The 16,923-nt window shown below is 41.9% G+C and overlaps 1 protein-coding gene across 1 annotated transcript in view; it reads left to right on the top strand.

Annotated features, from left to right (window-relative positions):
- TMEM132C (transmembrane protein 132C) overlaps window positions 1-16,923 on the top strand; it is a 201,316-nt gene that overhangs the window by 56,546 nt on the left and 127,847 nt on the right. The window contains exon 2 of the mRNA XM_071572328.1: window positions 3,484-4,372. Coding sequence (XP_071428429.1) covers window positions 3,484-4,372 — 889 coding nt within the window. The remainder of the gene's footprint in view (window positions 1-3,483; window positions 4,373-16,923) is intronic.

Here is a 16,923-nt window from a genome sequence, read left to right as displayed (position 1 = left end):
TACTGTCACTGAGACACACCACTTAGGTTAAAACAAGGTGGAAATTTGAACCTCTGGAAATGTCTTTCAATGGTTGAGCAGAAAAAAAAGTTAAAAATGGAGAAAGTTGTTCCAGAGCCTCTGAAAGCACTGATAGGCATGGTGCTTTATTTTAAATTGTTTTTCAGGTAGACAAAGTAAACTTAGGCTTAATGATTATTTAAATTAGTAACTTGTGATATGAAACTCAAAAAAACCCTTGGCATCTTGTTTAAATAGATTCTCTGATAAATTAAAGAACTTTGAAACTGAGCTGATCAAGCATACAAAAATGTTCTCTGGAAACACTGGCAATTAATTATACCAGGACATGAAGGTTATTGGGTAGAGATGAAGAGAATAAAGCAAATCCCTTAAATGATGGCCTGTAGTTGCTGTTGCACATGGTTGGGATTCTAAAAATAAAAAGGACAATTTTAACTACCAATTTTATCAGTAAAAGGCTTAAAGTGCTTGAATAAATTGTCTAAAGTACAGCCATCACTATAGAAATACAGGAATCCATTATGTATGCTATGAAAGTGGGTGGAAATCTTTAGACTACAATAAAAAAAAGTGAAGCCTTTTTTTCTTTTTGCTGTCAGTCTGACCCACATGGGTTTTGCTGTTTGTATTCAGCTTATTAACACAGACATTGCATGACTTTTTCTTAATTTTGGGCCGAATCCTACATACCTCATTCATGTGATTAACCCAGGATAAATGGAGTGCCTGCAAAAATGAGCCCACTGTCTGTCTGAGGAGAATGTGCTACAGCAAAAGTCCTGGGAATTGCAGAAAAACAGCTGTTAAGTTTCAAGCATAGATCCTGACCAGCAGCTCTTTGAAATCACAGGACTTGTGTCTGCAGCCTGCTGAGTTTATTTCTGGGTTTTGTGGCTCTGTTGAAACCAGAGGTATTCCCTCAGCAGCAGTGGGGTCATATCCAGAGTATCTCTGCTCATGGAAACACTTCCAACAAACTGTACTTTTGTGCTTAAGTCAGTCCATGTTTACCTTCACCAAACTGCTTCTGTCCTTCCCTTAACTAGAGCTTGATGCCCTCTTATATTACAGGGCTCTTGGCCTGAGATACCTAATAAAGAAATTCTAAAGAGTCGTCAAGTCAAATTCAGTAGCCAGACTGACTGCTAAAAAAGCTGAATTCTTGTCTAGCAAACCAGGTGTTTTTAAAAGAGTGGTGATATGTGCCATGTAAAAATGTCAAGGATTGCCCTTTGCAGAGGGCTGCAGGAAGGTGGCCAAATCCCAGCAGGCTCACCCAGGGCAGGTGAAGGGGTTAGAGAGGAACTCCTGCATCAATAATTCAAGTTCTTGTTCGGCTCCTGGACCAAAAGGAATATGTAGGTTTTCCTGTTTCCTTGAAAGGCCCATGGTCCAAAGTGGATCTTCTTTGTGTCCCTTATTTAAGGGTCCTTTCTCAGCAGAATTAAATGTGTGCAAGGGATTGCAGACTTGCAGGATTGTAACAATGTGCTAAACTGATGCTATATTTTAAATATGATTCTGCGTGATAGAGAGGGTGTTGTGCTGGTAATTTACTACTTCTTTTTCTATTTTTGCCCTTTTTTGGTGCTTTGTTGGGTTTTTTTTATTTTTGTCCAGTCATGGCTGTTTGCTCATTTCTGAGAACTGATCCTCCCATCCAGTAGTAGTGCATGAATTAAACATGAGTGAACACATCTTAATTCCTTATTTCACATTTATGGCTGCTGTCCTTTGAGAGCTTGGATTTCCCCCTCCTGCATGTTTATCTCCTTCCTTTTTCCTTAATTACCTGTCCCCTTCCTTCCAAAGCTCTTCCCTTTCCCTGCACTGAGCGGTGCCAGCACACTGGCATGTGCCAACTCCACAGGATTGCAGTGGAGGTGTCTGTCAACAGGAGTCATTGGTGTCATGACAGATATTGATTATTTATGTATTACTTGAAAACATTTAATTAAATTTGACCGTATAATTAGCCTGCTAGCAGCCAGACATACCAGAACAGCGAATATGGTCTGCAGAAATTCTCAGGCTTGCAGCCCTGTGTGAGGAGCCTGGGAAATTAGTGTCTCTGTAGGGGTGTTTTGGAGATCTTCAGCTGTACCTGAGTCTCAGGATGAATCTGTACCTTTCTTTAAAGAGCTGAACTTACACAAACCTTAAATCCTGGTTCTGATGGGATTCCCCAAGTACATTGGAACGACAATCTAGCACTGGATGCATCATCATTCATGTACCTGCTGTACTTTTAGCTAATCCCTTCAGTATGAGTTTGGTTGTGAGTGGTATGACATAATCAACGTGTGTTTCATCTGTTCTCCACTGTTATCTACACTAATTTAGATAATAAATTTTACCTTTCAACAATAAGTGTTCTTAAGCTTTTTAACAGGAAGACAAAAGGGACCTGATATTCAGCTGAAACCTGAAATTGGCCATTATGTACTAATTTCTGTGTGTGCATCTTATATATTAGCACTTGTTGAAATGTTTCTAGCCTGTGGTGTGCACCTGCATTTAAGTAACTCAGAAAGCTGAGGTACTGTCAATATTAAATTATAGGCGTGTAGATAGACCATAATGCCAGAACCAGTAATAGGAGAGCAAGGTTTCTTGTCAGGGAAAGAGAGGGAAGTGGTGTGTGTGTCAGTCCTTGGAAGTTTCTGTCTTTACCTGTAGAATGGAAACTCTTTGATCTCCTGGCCAGTGTTCCTTCAGGGATGGTGCAGTCCTTGGGGGCTGTGGTTCAGTGGCCTGCACTGATGTCCAAATACCTCATGAACTCTCAACAGAAGGACAGGAGGGAAGTTTCTAAGTGGGTGAAAAGTTCACAAAGGGATGGTGTGACCAGAAAAGAGTGGGGAAGGTGAGCATGTGGGTGTTTTAAAAGACACCCTATTTACTTACAGGATTTATTTTGGAAGGCTTTGACTTGGATTTGTGGCCAGTCCTTAAGAGAATCTGTGTGTGCAAACTCACACAAGTTTGCTTGAAGTTTTGCTGGGGAGGTGAGACACAACACAGGAGTCACAAATAGAGTATTTATTTCTCATCCAGGTGATAGTCAAAAGTATTCAGTGAGTATTTTACAGATTTGCTTTGTATTACCAAAGCACTGCTGGGGTTCAGTCCAACCATGTGAAAAGGCTGATGGGACAAGCATTGCTTTTGCTATGTGACCTCTCCTCCAGGAGTGTGAGCTCCAAGACAACCCTTTGTGCATCATCCATATGAGAAAACATTTATCACAGAAAAAGTGAGGTAGCTCTAAAGCCTCTATCATATTTTCTTTTGTGAAGGTAATGCAAAAAAGAATTAGCTACAGCTAGACACGTGGCTACCCTGTAAATATTTCTTGCATGAAATAATGCTTGCCCTGGTTTCACTGAAGTTGTGCTAAGTGTCCCTTTGAACCTATGAGCAGATTTGATCTAACTCGATCACCTTTTCTTTTATCAGTGACAGAGTGTCGAGGGGTCTTGGACAATAATCAGAGATTTTCTTCATTGCCAACATACCTACCTGTGAGCTATCGGATCTTCAATGCTGAGACGTCTTTCTTTCTCAAGGAAGCCAACCAGGACTTTATGAGAAATTCCAGTTTGCAATCCAGGGTGGAGTCATTCTTCCCATTCAAAGCCAAGAGACCACCTGTGTTAAACGCCAGCTACGGACCTTTTTCCGTGGAACAAGCCGTGCCCCAGGACCTAATGTTAACTTCCAACTTTTTTGGATCTGCCAACAAGTTTACTTATAACTGGAAACTTCAGGCCTACATCATGAGCAACAAAATTTACCTGAGCAAGCCCAAAGTGCAGGTGCTGTTCTACATCGTGGGCAGGGACTGGGATGACTACAACCCCACGGAGCGGCTGCCCTGCCTGCGGGTGTTTGCCTTCCGGGAGACGCGGGAAGTGCGCGGCAGCTGCAGGCTCCGAGGGGACCTGGGGCTCTGTGTGGCAGAGCTGCAGCTCCTGCCCAGCTGGTTTAACCCCGCCACGGTTGTCACAGGCCGGAAAAAGCCCCCGGAGCAGTTTGAAGGGAGCCCAGTGGAGCTTTACTACACAATCCAACCGGGAGATGAGAAGGGAGAGTGCACTGCTGAGGATGTAAGGAAGGGAAATGCTATCCGGCCAGGAAAGGATGGCATGGATGAAACCATGTCCCACTTACAGAGGATTGGATCTGTCAGCCTCTACCGAGGCCAGGAGACTTCCCAGCTCACGGAGCTACGGCTGGATAGTAACATTGTTGTGTGGTTGCCCTCAAAGCCCGTCAAACAAGGAGAGGTTGTGAATGTTTATGTGACAATTGCCAACAATTCCACGGTGGATCAGTTCATACTCAGGTACGGTGAGTTGTTTCTGCATGTTCCTAATGTGATGGCACACAAAGATGCTGGGGGTGTGACAAATCTCAACTAATTTGAGGTTCACCCACACTGAAGGTTGCTCACTGAAATATATTATTTTCCTCTTTGTGTGTCGTGAAGAGGATTGAAAGCCTCCATCACTAGGAGGCTTTTAACATGTCCACTGTGCCATTTATCACAGGCCCACAGTGTGCAACAAGGTACAAACCATGGCAATTCACTGCTTTAGTGGGGCCATTTCTGTGCCGTGGCAGACACTAAGACATCAGAAAAATTCTCTGCTTTACAGAGCTTTTAAAACCAAGTTTTTATTGCACAGGCATGGAGTTTAAATGTAGAAAAACTTCAATTACCTGCTTTTCTCTAAGTGCTCTGGCAGAGCTTGCCTCTCCCACACACAGAGGGGTTTTGTTATGAGAGCTCTTTAGGGAGGGGTTTAACTGTCTACCTGCAGTTAAATAGCATTTTTCTTTGCCAACACATCTACCCTTTTAAATAAGGCCCAATGTGTTTGATATTGCTGCTGGCTGTAAGGGACTGTTAGAAGTGAGTGCCATTATTTTTGGACAGGAGTGGGAACACAAGAGCTGCCTTACTGGGTCAGATCACTTTCCTTTTATTTTCTTCTTTAGCAGTTTCCCTACCAATCTGATGAAAATCCTTTGAGGATGACAAAGACTGGGAAACTTGTTAATCACTGAAATATTTGATGTATCTTTTTTTGCCCTTGTTACGAGGCTTTAAATTCAGTGGAAATTTCCACGGTGATAAGCAACAATTGCTCTTTAAAGCCTCAGGGAATCAGAGTTTCCCAAAAGATTCTGCACATGAAAGTGTTTATTTCTAAGGCTTATATGAATTAGATTAATACATAGTTGACAACTACCAAGGAGAACAGCCTTTAGAGCAGGAAGTGTCGCTTGGCAGATAAAAGGCTTTTATTTGGAAAAAGGGGGATTTTAGTCATCCCAGAACCATTCTGGTCTTTGCAGCTTTGGTTAAATTGGCAAGATAATCTCCCAGACACCTGTTTACTGAGTGAAACCTCCGTGATAGAAGTGTTTTCTAATGTTGTTGCTTATCTTTTATTGAAAATCCCTTTTCACAAAGTAGTAGAAACAGAATACTTTCCACATAACAAGCATAGCTGTGGAGAAAAAAGAAATCCAAAGGCAGTGAACTGGGGGTTTGCAGGGTGGATGGGAGAGGGGACCAACCACCCTTTGAAGGTCTGTGTCACACTCTTTATTTTCCTGAACAGTGAGTTGAAGATAAACAAGCTTGTTGAAATGTGGGAATGTATTTCTGTGTTTAGAAAGAGTCTGACTGCCTGGGCAAGGATATCATTTGCATGCTGAGAGGTGCAAAAGGTAGAGATGACAATGTGGGACATCTGTAGTTGTCTGTGTGACTTGCTGTTATAGACAAGGTTGATTTGCTTTGGTTTTGAGGTGACTGACTGACATTTGTTGATGTATTGGTGGTACTATGTCCCGAAACACCCTTTTGGTGAAAAGATTTGATTTTTTACATAACAGTACTTAGAATGAGATACAAAAACACAAGACTAAAGAGAAAAAGCCTTTTTTTAATGGCCTTTTTTTTTTTGCTTCTAGTGGGGATGGGAAGGTAGTTGTTGTCTTGAGATGTAGTATAGGGCTGACTGACTTTCTAAAGTCAGCACTGTTCAGTGTGCTTCCTCCTGTCCATGACCAAAGGCAAGAAAAGCAATGTGAGAGATTCCAAAGCAATCTTGGTTTTCAAAACTTTATCTTGCAGGCACATTAGACCCTTGAACCTACCAAAGCTGTTGATCTGTGCAGTTGCAAAGACATCAAATGGAAGCTTTGCTCACAGTGTACAGGAGGACAATTACATCTACAAGAAAAGAACTGGTTTTAACTGGTTTTCTGACACTGCAGTAGGAAAAGCCCACCAATCCCACTGGCAAAAGCTGTGTGGGACCATCCCACGAGTCATGAGCTGCATGGCTTTTTCTGTTGGTTGCAAAGGTTTCTTTCATGGTTTTAGTGGGAGAAGTGGAAGGCTGGCAAAGCCAAGTGAAGCTTCCTGGTTCTGTGGTGGAAATCTCTTGCCTTGAGTGAAGCTTCTAAGGTGTGAAAGAATATGGAATTTGGCCCAGGAATCAATGAAATGTCTGTGTCTTACAGAAGAAATAGCCAAGTGGATAGAACAGTCAGGGAGTAGCAGTGCATATGCTGGCTCTGCCTGGGGGCTCCATTAACCTTCTCCGTGGCCATTTGCCTGGGTAGAGAGTGCTGTGTGCTCTCATCCTCTTGGGTTCCCAGCAGAGCAATCCCTACATCCTATGACATGCATTCACATTTAATCATCCTAAAGAAAAAACACACCACACATTATCCCCAGGCAGAGTGGGTTTGTTTATTTTCTGCTTCTTGTATATTATTCATTGAGGTATTGCAACATGCAGTGCTGAAGCAAACAGCATGTGATCATTGCTTGGGGGGTGGGAAATAATAGCTACAAATCTTCTCTGGCAAAAGGGAAGTAGACTGGTCTAAATGACCTCATAGCCACAAATCATTGCAATTGAAACTATGGTCTTAAATTGTATCTTAATTCAGAATTCTGGTACTGTATCTATAAATTTATCAGCCCAGGAACACCAGTAAAGTCAAAGAGAATGACTAATATGGCAGGGAGTGTAGGGGATTAAGCACAAAAGTGCATTAACGCAGCAGGAGCACTGTGTGGATAAACACAGGTCTTCCTTTCTTGCATCTGTTCAGCACAGGACTGTTGTGAAAGCAGTTCCAACAGCCCTGCTAGGTTATAACTCCTGTTCACAGGCCTGTTTCTGTCCTGCTGTGTCCCCTCTGGTAAGTCTTTACAGGTATTCTCTATATGCAACATAGAAAATGCAGACAGTTGGGCAGTCCCGTTCCTGAAGGACTTTGATTTCTTCTGATGGAAGGGGTTTCAGGTTTGCCTTATCAACAATAATATGAATGGGAAAATCTTGATAAAAGAGCTGAAGAAATAGAGAAGGGGGAAGAAAATATTGCCCTGCTTTCCTACCACTGGCAAGGATTTCTGGGTCCTCCAAAGAGATGAATTACATTTGCTGCTGACTGCACAGTAAGGAAAATTACTGTTACCTCTAGCAGTTGGTAAACTGTGAATAGAGGAAAAGTAGCATCAGGATAGGACAGAAAAGCAAAGAAACTAGCAATATATAGAATAAACATCATTTAGGTCTTCTCTGTCCTTACCAGATCTGTTCCAAATTGTTACCATTGGCTTGAGCAGAGCTACCATGATTGATTGTCACCTCACCTATTGCTGTTACACACACTCTTCTAATCTGGGCCATCATTTTGGGTGTATTGTCTGTAAGGATTAGAAAGCAAAATCCTTAGGGCATGACCCTATTCTTGAATGCTTTTATGAGCTGCCCTCACACCCAGCAGGCTACAAAAAAAGAGAGAGAACCATAACCATACTGAAAATAAGCTATTCTTGTGGGGTTAACTTTCAGAAGGCTACACATAACTGCATGTGATTGTTGAGATGCTTGAAGGTAAGTAGGAGGCTGGGCACTGGGGAGTGGGTGAGCTGAAAGCATTAGGCAGCTTTGAAAAGGTTGTCCTGTGTGCATTGTTGTGTTTGTTCTGTAGCTCTAAATACTTTTCTAGGTTCTACACCATTAAAGGATCCTGCCATCTATTTTTCATGGCATGACGTGCCACATTTGATCTGGCAGAGGAGTGTACAGCCAGAGCAAAAGGTGTGGGAGTGCAAAGTGTTTTATGTCACTCTGCTGCACAGCAGCTAATCTTTAACTCACTCCAGAAGGTGCTGAACCACCAGATAACCCGATTTACAGGAGCTATTGAGAAGGAAAAGTAAAGAGAAAGGGGATGAAGTTGTTACATCCTGATTAGAGACAAGAGGTGTAACACAGTAGCAATTCTTTTTCCCCTTCAGGCTTCTTATTACAGCTTTTGCAGTGCAGCTCCTTGCACCCAAAGGGATGTAGGTTGTAATCAGTGTTACTGAATTACCTTTGTCCAGCAAACAAATCAACCCAAGACAATGGGTAATTAGTAGTAATAATAAATCTACAGATTGGAAGAAGGATAAAGGACAAATGCAGTGAGGAAAGCTATTAAACCCATGAGCTGAGGCAGCTTTTACATATCAGTTCCTAATGAATATTGACAACAGGGCTGTTTTGGGTGGTGCTGGGAATAGCTGAACACCTAGAGGAGGATGCACATGAGGACTAACACTACAGAATAGCCATTGGAAAGATAGTTATGGTCATAACATCTCTGTACAGCTTGCTTGTAAATGTCAGTGTTTCAAAGACTGGATTTGGGGATCTGGCCATAAATAGCCTTTTTTCAAGGAATTAGTCATGAAAAAGGGGAACCTCCAGCACTAACTCAGCCTATTTTCTGTGGCAGACCTGTTGGAGCCTCCTAGGGTGTAAACCTCTCCAAGGAGCTTGGCACTGCCCTCATCTGTTCTACCTGTTGTATGTAAAACAACCAAAAGTAGTAACATTTTCAAGCAGTTACTGTTGAATTTTAGTTAGTGACATTTTAATCTTACTCTATGATGAAATAGCTTTTACTACCCTGAAATTTGCCTGTGCTTGATTGTTGGTTTATCAGTTTTTAACTCTGCAGTGTGGTGGTGTCATGGCAAACACAAGTGACATTGTAATGATTAAGTGAAGTTGAAGGTAACCAAAACATATGAGGCCTAAACCAGAGCAGGTTGGCTTGTTAGTGCTGTAGACACATTTCAGGGAAGAGCCTGGGCCCTGCTCTGTGCACCATTCAGTGTAGTGAGTCTCTCATCCCCGTGGGGAATTTGTATTACATAACACTGGTGACAGTAAATCATTCAAAAGTTGTTAACACTGTGAGGATATTATGTTTTTTGCAAGTACTGAGGTATAACAGCACTTTTCAAGTTCTTTAAGATTTCTCCTAAGTAAATTCATAGCAATGGTGCTATCAGTTTTTATATTCTGCATCAGTAAGCAAGGGGGACAGTGTGCTGGAGCATTCCTGATTGCCATTTACTAGACAATGTGACAGTCTAACACTGAAAGGGGAAATATTTCCCAATGTAACTTTAAAAAGCATTTATGATGTAAAAAATACTTCCTCAAAGAAGAGAATGTGTTAATGCTATTTTAAGAGAACAGCATCACCCTCCAGTCAGTTTTATTTCATTAGCCCTTAGCAGGCACTTTTCATGGACATTGGTGTCACACCAGAGGCACCTGGGTCCTCCAGACAAATGACTCATTCTCAAAGCTGCTGAGCTGGTGAGGATGTCCTTCAAACAGAGACTGAGAAAGGTGCTTCTCACCACAACAAGTGAAGGAGTGAAGAGCTCACTTGAGTCTGTGGTAACAGCAAGTCAAGTTTGATAAAATTTTAAAAGGAACTAATTATTAACTTGAAATTGAAGCTACCTAGAAAAGAGAAAAGAGGCACTCTGACTCTTTTTAAATGGCTTTAGAAAATGTGGTGCTTGAGAAACCTTCTGAACAATTCTATTGATGTCTCCAAAGCAATGTACTTCCTAGTACTGAGAATAAACTATGGATTTATTGTTAGAACTACCATTCTTTGTTCCATACTTTGGAAATCATTTGCCGGTTGACCAAGACTGAGTCACTGGAGCACAACTTCGCAACCAGTGAACCAGGAGGAGACTTTAGGCCTCAGTAGGATCAGGAGGAAGTTCAATGGTGCTGAAGTCCACAGAATACTCCACACTGAGAATCAAACCCTTTTGAAAACATTATCCTTAGCACCTTGATCAGCTGCCTGTAAAGTGGAATTCCTATCATGAAGAAGTCTTACAAGAATTAACTAAAGTAGTGGTGTAATACTTGCAGGAATGTTCTTTGTCTTGTGAAAGCAGGTGTTTCCAAAGTCTGGTTCTGTGGATTCTTTGAGCCAGATCCAGGGATAACCACCTGATTGTACACAACCTAAACTATTGCTAGTTTATGTAGTAACTTCATACAACCCAACTATAAAATACACTTGGACTTCTGCACTTCAGCCTTGTGCATTTGAAAACTTCCCCAATATGTTTACTGGAAAAGTAGAAGAAATTGGTGGGGGCCATTATCAGGTCACACAAATGGAAGAGAACAGAATTACTGCATTGTCAGTCAGCCAGAGCGTTGCTGGCTGGTGATGCTGCTCCACGTGCTGGAGCTGCAGGTTGGGTTCATTTTGGCAAATGCATGTGCATACCAGAGTTTCAGAAACTTCATACGGAGGTATCCTGTTAACATCCCCTCTAGTAAGTAGTTTCCTTTCCCATTCCCTTTAGTCTCGCCAAACTAGTGAAGTCATTGCTGGCTTCTTTTCCGAACACGCTGCCACACGTGTTCCTGATGCAAACTGGTGCCTCTGGCTCTTGTCCTGTTGGAGACGCCGCTCTGGGTGCCCCGTTGGCTCCTGCCAGCTCTGCCTGATCTCTGCAGTAGCCCGTGCAGGCTGCCTGGAGATGAGATAAGGCACCGCTACTTAATTTGTGTTTAGACTATTAGCCACTTGTGCGATTCAAGTTACAACCGTTAATTAAATGCTTGAGTCCTTGCCTAATTAGGAACAATGGTGGCTCGTTATAAGATCACATCACATAAACCCCAGTCCTCCCAAACCAGCAGTAAGGAGGGAAATTTCATTCTAGTGGGAGCAGAGTTTAGTTGAACCAAGATAATGTTTTCTGGCTGTCTGAAAAAGGCTGTGATCTGATGCATTAGGGAATCTCCTGGGAATCCTCAATGTGATTATCTGACAAGCTGTTGGGTTCCAAGGCCCCTGTAAGCAAGAAAGTGTGTGAGCCTGTAGGTCTGAATGGAAATGAGTATCCCTGAGAAAAATTGCGTGACAAGGCTTTAAAACCTTAGTGCATCTGTTAAAGATGTAAAGGCAGTGGTGACTCACTGGAAACATACTGAGGGAGGACACCAGCAAGTCGTAGCTCCAGGCTTGCAGGGAAGAGGATTTGGGATGGGGAGGAGGAATGGGGAGTAATGCAAGAGTAGGTGGCTAGGCTAGGAGACCTGTAAAATCTGATGGGTTTATCTGTATTGTTTTATTGGTGCTTGTGGGGCTCATTATTTAAGTCAGAAACTGTCAGATCGATTGAAGTCTCTCTGTTTTGGCAGACTGCTGCTCCTCACTCATGGCAGCACATATACAAAGAACTCCAATTGTTTCTCATGTTCTTACAGCACTTTACAGTTAAAACTTCCACAAAAGCTCTCAGAATGTTGCTCTGCTTGTAGGAGTTAATTTCTATGGAATCTGAGCTTTCCTATAAGCTATAGAATGTTTGACTCCAATTTTTGTTAATCATCTCCTTTGGAACCCCATTGGGGTGCTCTGTATTTGCATGAAATCCCCCCCTACCCTGTATGTGCTGTCTCTTCAGGGGCATGTGTGCTGCTGTGTGGAGTATTCTCTTGAAAAGAAAGTTGCATTTTCACAGACTTTTAGTGCACAGAAAAAAAGATTAATTCATGGTTTAGATGAGACTGGGTTAAAAGAAAATTGAGTATTTTTTGTTTGTTTGTTTGCCTGGTTCCTGGTGTGTTATAAAATGTCTCTATTAGCAAAGCTGCCAGGGGGTTAATTTGCACTAACAGCCTAATCATCTCCAGCAACATCACTTTAGGTTTTCATATTGCTGCTTGGATCAGCAAGACTAGAGAAAAGGAGATTTGAGAAGTTGTGTATATCTTAGGAAAAGAGAAAAAAGGGGGAAGCACTTCAGACAGAGCCCTCTGCATTTTCAGCTGCCAGGCTGCTTTAAAAAATCTCCTTTCCTTTCAAGCTCTGACTCTAACATGTAACCCTTCATTTATGAAGTGCCATGAGACTGAGCACTTTGTACAAAAGAAGCAGGCTCATAAAAGGGAATATCTGGGACTTACCAAAATTTAGAGCTTGATTCCTCAGCTTCCCTGATTAGTTGTTAACCAGAACACATAAATAGTTATGGATCATGAATCACAACTTGATTTTGCAGATAAAAGAGTGGGGCAGACCAGACCATAAAGTCATGCTTAGTCTGCCACTCGCCCCACGAGTGCTGGGAAAGGCAGTTCAGCCCTATAGGTGATCACTGTGGCACAGATCTCGTTTGCTGACCAGCTTAAGGGGATTCCTTATTTGGCACACTGTACATTTGGGGATCCCATTTTGAGGAAACTAAATTTTCCTATGGATTGCATGGCTGCTTACTTAGGGCTCTAAGCTTTTAAAAGATTAGGTGCTGTGATGGTAATTGCTGGAGTCCCTGAGTCACTTGATGTGCCTGGTCTCAGCAGGTTGTACAAATACCACCAGTAGCAACAAAAATATTTTTCTGCTTGAGGTTATGTCTAGCTTAGAAAAAACTCTGATTACATAGATAGTTCTTCCTATGGAAAAGAAACACCAGCTCACAGTAGGAGACTGTCACTTAGGAACATACCCATATTTAGTTCTGTCGAAAGTAATGAGAATATTCGCAGGCTTTAGGCTAGTTTTTAATCCTCTGGATTCAAGACATCCATCAGAGGCCACATTAGCAACAGCTTCTGATTTTCTCTTCCATAGCAGCCTGATTACAGTTTTCCAGTAGAAAGGAATGACCAAACCATTTTTTTAAATTTACTTAGTCTCTGTTGGTTGTATGATGATGATTGACTGTTTTTTGAGACAGAAGATGGTAAAAGAATGGTGTTAAAGTTAGAATTATATTGTCAACTCTGTGCTCTGTGAAGAGAATAGAGCTGGTTGGAGCAGAGGGTCAGGGCAAACACAAGAAAGAGCAGAGGGAGTGTCACACGTCAGCTGTGGTGTCAGGAGGGTTGCACAGGTACCATCATGGCAGCAATTCAAGGAGGTGACTTGGATCCTTGGCACTGGACTCTGATTTATTTGTGGGTATTGCTGTGCTCCTAAAGACATGAGAAAGTGGTGATTCCAGACCTAAGGGGCTCAACTTTGCAGCAGAGTCTCTGCAGGGACGTATCAGCAACCTTGTGGTTTGGATCCACAAGGGTCTGAGCTGAGGGACATTGAGCTTCAAAGCAATTCCCTGGTGACTTTTCCTGGTGAAGTGTCAGTATCTCAAATCAAGCTGTTCAAAGCCCAGGGAAGGTTATTTCAAGCAGCAATCTTGCCTGGACAGAAATGCATGAAGATGATGTGTAATCTCCATTTTCCAGACTCTGGGGTACTGCTTGAGAATTTTTTCTTATCTGTCTGAGACAATGCTGCTGTAATTAGCACTGGGCAGAAATATTACCAGGGCTGAGTGGAGATTTTATCAGCTGGCTGTGGACAGTGACAGCTTGTTAATGTTAATATGTTCAGGAAGATCTTTAAAGAAATCCTGAGTAGTTGTTCAGAAATTACTGTGCCTCATCCCCCTCTGTGTTCCTAAAGTACAGCTGTGCTGTCATCTCTAGCTTGCATTCTTTAATTTTCACAGCATCTCAGGTGATGGGCACTTTGTCCATTGCTATGGTAACTGCGGCTTTATTTCCTTCTCAAAGTAAACATTGACATAAACCCCACAGCAAGGTGTTCTTTTTATTCATTGTGTGCACCTAATGGATGCCATAGCTGTGCAAATATGTCATGATTGGAGTGGATAGAGAGCAATAAACTGAAAGTCTAGTGCCCTGGTATATAACTGGTTTCACCTTTCAGCACGGCCGTAATTTTATGTCAGCTACTTCAATGTGTTTTTACTCCTACCCATGTTTAATTAGATTTCAGATACTTCAGTGTGGAAACAGTCCCTGACTGTGTGTCAGCGAGTGCTTAAGGGAAATGGGATCTAATAGCAGATGAGGCATGCGAACTTTGTTTTTGCTCTTAAACAGCTCCATTTTGAAGTGGAATTGATCCCATGAACTCTTGGCAGTTGTTCAAAATCCCTCCCAACCTTTTTCTGAACACTAATGATGGGAGTAGCAGTTCTTTTCCTGTGTTACTACTTCTATTTTGTTGCCTTAAAGACCCCAAATGTCTCATGAAAAGCTGTACAGAAGTGCAGTAGCCTCAGACCCATCCATGAGGCTCTGCTCCCCAGTTCCCTTCGGGATTGCTGGTCCTCAGGACCTGCGTGCAGTGATGCAGATGCAGAATGAAGTGTTTCCAGTTCTTCCCTCCCAGGATTGGTGGTGATTTGCTTTGAGTCCTCGCACCCCCCTGACACCCAGGGACAGCTGTTAGGTCTGGCTCTTCTTGAAAGGAAAAATGCTTTCTGCAAAATGTCCTTCTGTAAGTGTTTTTTGAGGGTTCTCCCTGCTCCCTTTCACAATTATCTGATAAATGTGGCAATGGTTTTTTAGTTTTAGAGTAAAAAATTAGAAAAAAAATCTAAAAATGTAATTTTTATCTCCAAGAAAAGGCTTGCATGTTCTGTATAATATCCTGTATGATTTTAGAGTCACTCAGAGGGAACCTCATTAAACATCTTTACAGCCCTCTTAGGTTCATCTCTTTTAACTATTACAGGGCTTTCCCAGGAGGGAATGACTCTGTGCCACCTTGCACTAAAATCAAGCACAATTTAGTCTGATAGACCATTCCCTTGGGAGTGCTGCCATCAGAAATGCTGTGCATGGAGAGGAATCTTGGCAGGATGGAAGCTGTGAGCCCCAGCTCTGCACAAGGCATCGATGCACAGGAGTGTATGTGCTTGGGCCACAGTCAAACATGTGCAAGAACTCTTCAAGATTGTGCTTTATGAAATGCTGTTTAGTCCTGCAGGTGGGGAATGTGCTGGAGACTGCAGTGAGTACTGTTGAAATGGGTCAGTGCTTACTCATTCGATATGATGATACTTTCCTACTTCTGCAGTTGGCTATGTTTTAAAAACTACTGACCATTCTAGTTTGGAGATACTACTCCTTTTTTTCCATGTTAGTAAAACTACTACCAGAAGGTGTCCTTTTTGGGGATGCCTTGCCCAGCATTGCACAGGAGGCGTGTTAGGTAAGAGGGCTCAGTAAAAAGAGCCACAAATCTGTTGTTCTCATAGTGCTAAATGAGGGTGAGTCATGGCTGGGTCTGGCTGGATGTAAGAGCAGTTCCTGGGAATGGTAAATGGTCAGAACTTCTTGTTCTGGAGAGCTTGATTGTTCAGAAAAGCAATGATTGTCCTGCTGTGTTGCATAATTATATCCACTTCCACATATCCACTGCTGTTCATTTCTGGTACGTGTTTTTATTTAAGTCCTGGCTATTCAAGGAGGAAATTTGACAGCTTTGTGGCAAAAGCAAGTGAACATCCATGAAACCTTCTCTGTTCAAAAAATGTCTCAAAGGATAAGGAATGTTACTTTGATAATTGCTTAAATGGTGCTTAAGGGGCCTCCTGGCCTACATTGGCTCTGTGATTTGCCTTTTCACCAAATACTCAACTGATTTAGAATCAGAAACATGGCAGAAGAGGAGGAAAATGCAAGAAGATTGTAGTAATCAAGTCTTTACACACACAAGGAAATTAGTCAGTTGTACTGAAATGCACAATTACCAGTCTGAAGGGCACTCAAGTGTTTGTTTAATGGATAACTGGTTTTACCTTTTATTTCTCTCTTCCATAAATACAGAAAGGAAAGAAAAAACAAGAAACACAAATTGAGTTTTACTCAATCCGAGCATATTCTTATGATGTGATAAAAATAAAAAAGGCAAGCTATTCTCTGTTTTATATTAGAGCTTCATCATTCAGAGCAGAAGAGAGCTGTGTGTGGCAATTCATTCCAGAGAGGTATTTTGAAGAAAAATGGAATCTGGATTGATTTTTGGTTGGGAATTCTTAAAATCTGGCCATTTGTGCTTCTTAACATCTTTCTAGCATGTTTCTAAGGCTTAAAGCACCGTTAGGGAAATGTTTCTTGTAAGATTCCAAATGAGTGTTATTGACATGATGAGTCAAGCTGATTGTGATTGTCCAGCTTGTTGGGGTTTTTTTCTTTGCTTGTTTGTTTTTTTGGTTTTGTGTTTGTTTTTTCTTTGTTTGTTTTTGGGGGGGTTTGTTTGTTTTTTGTTTTTTTTCCCCCTGATTTAAACATCTTAATTGTGATCAGAGTTACTCAGTAATACTTGAGTCTGGAAATCCTTACATCATGAAGGCAGTTGTAACAATTCTGGGCCACATTCTGCTAGTGCAGATTGCTCACCTCACTGAAGAGCTTTGTGTAATCCTACTTACCCAATGGGAAGGAATTTTGGAGTGTTGTGTCTTTGTTCTGTTTTAGAAAGAGGAAATCCAGAAGGAAGATGCCCACATAATGTAGGGTGGAAGTGCCCAGCTCAAGTGAGTAGATCAATGATTAAAAGCTTTGGTTTGAAGCTTTTCACCACTTGTTCTCAGCCTGGTGTTACTGAGTTACTCCACTACAGAATCCTCTGTTTCCTCCATGTCAATCCACAATACTCTGTTACTGCTGGGCAAGAGGCAGCTCATCCTCCTCCTCCATCATTTCAATTAAG

Source organism: Pithys albifrons, chromosome 17 (genome assembly GCF_047495875.1).
Source record: "Pithys albifrons albifrons isolate INPA30051 chromosome 17, PitAlb_v1, whole genome shotgun sequence".
Lineage (NCBI taxonomy): Eukaryota > Metazoa > Chordata > Aves > Passeriformes > Thamnophilidae > Pithys > Pithys albifrons.
The sequence above is the reverse complement of the archived record's forward strand: the minus strand, read 5'-3'. Positions and strand labels throughout refer to the sequence as shown.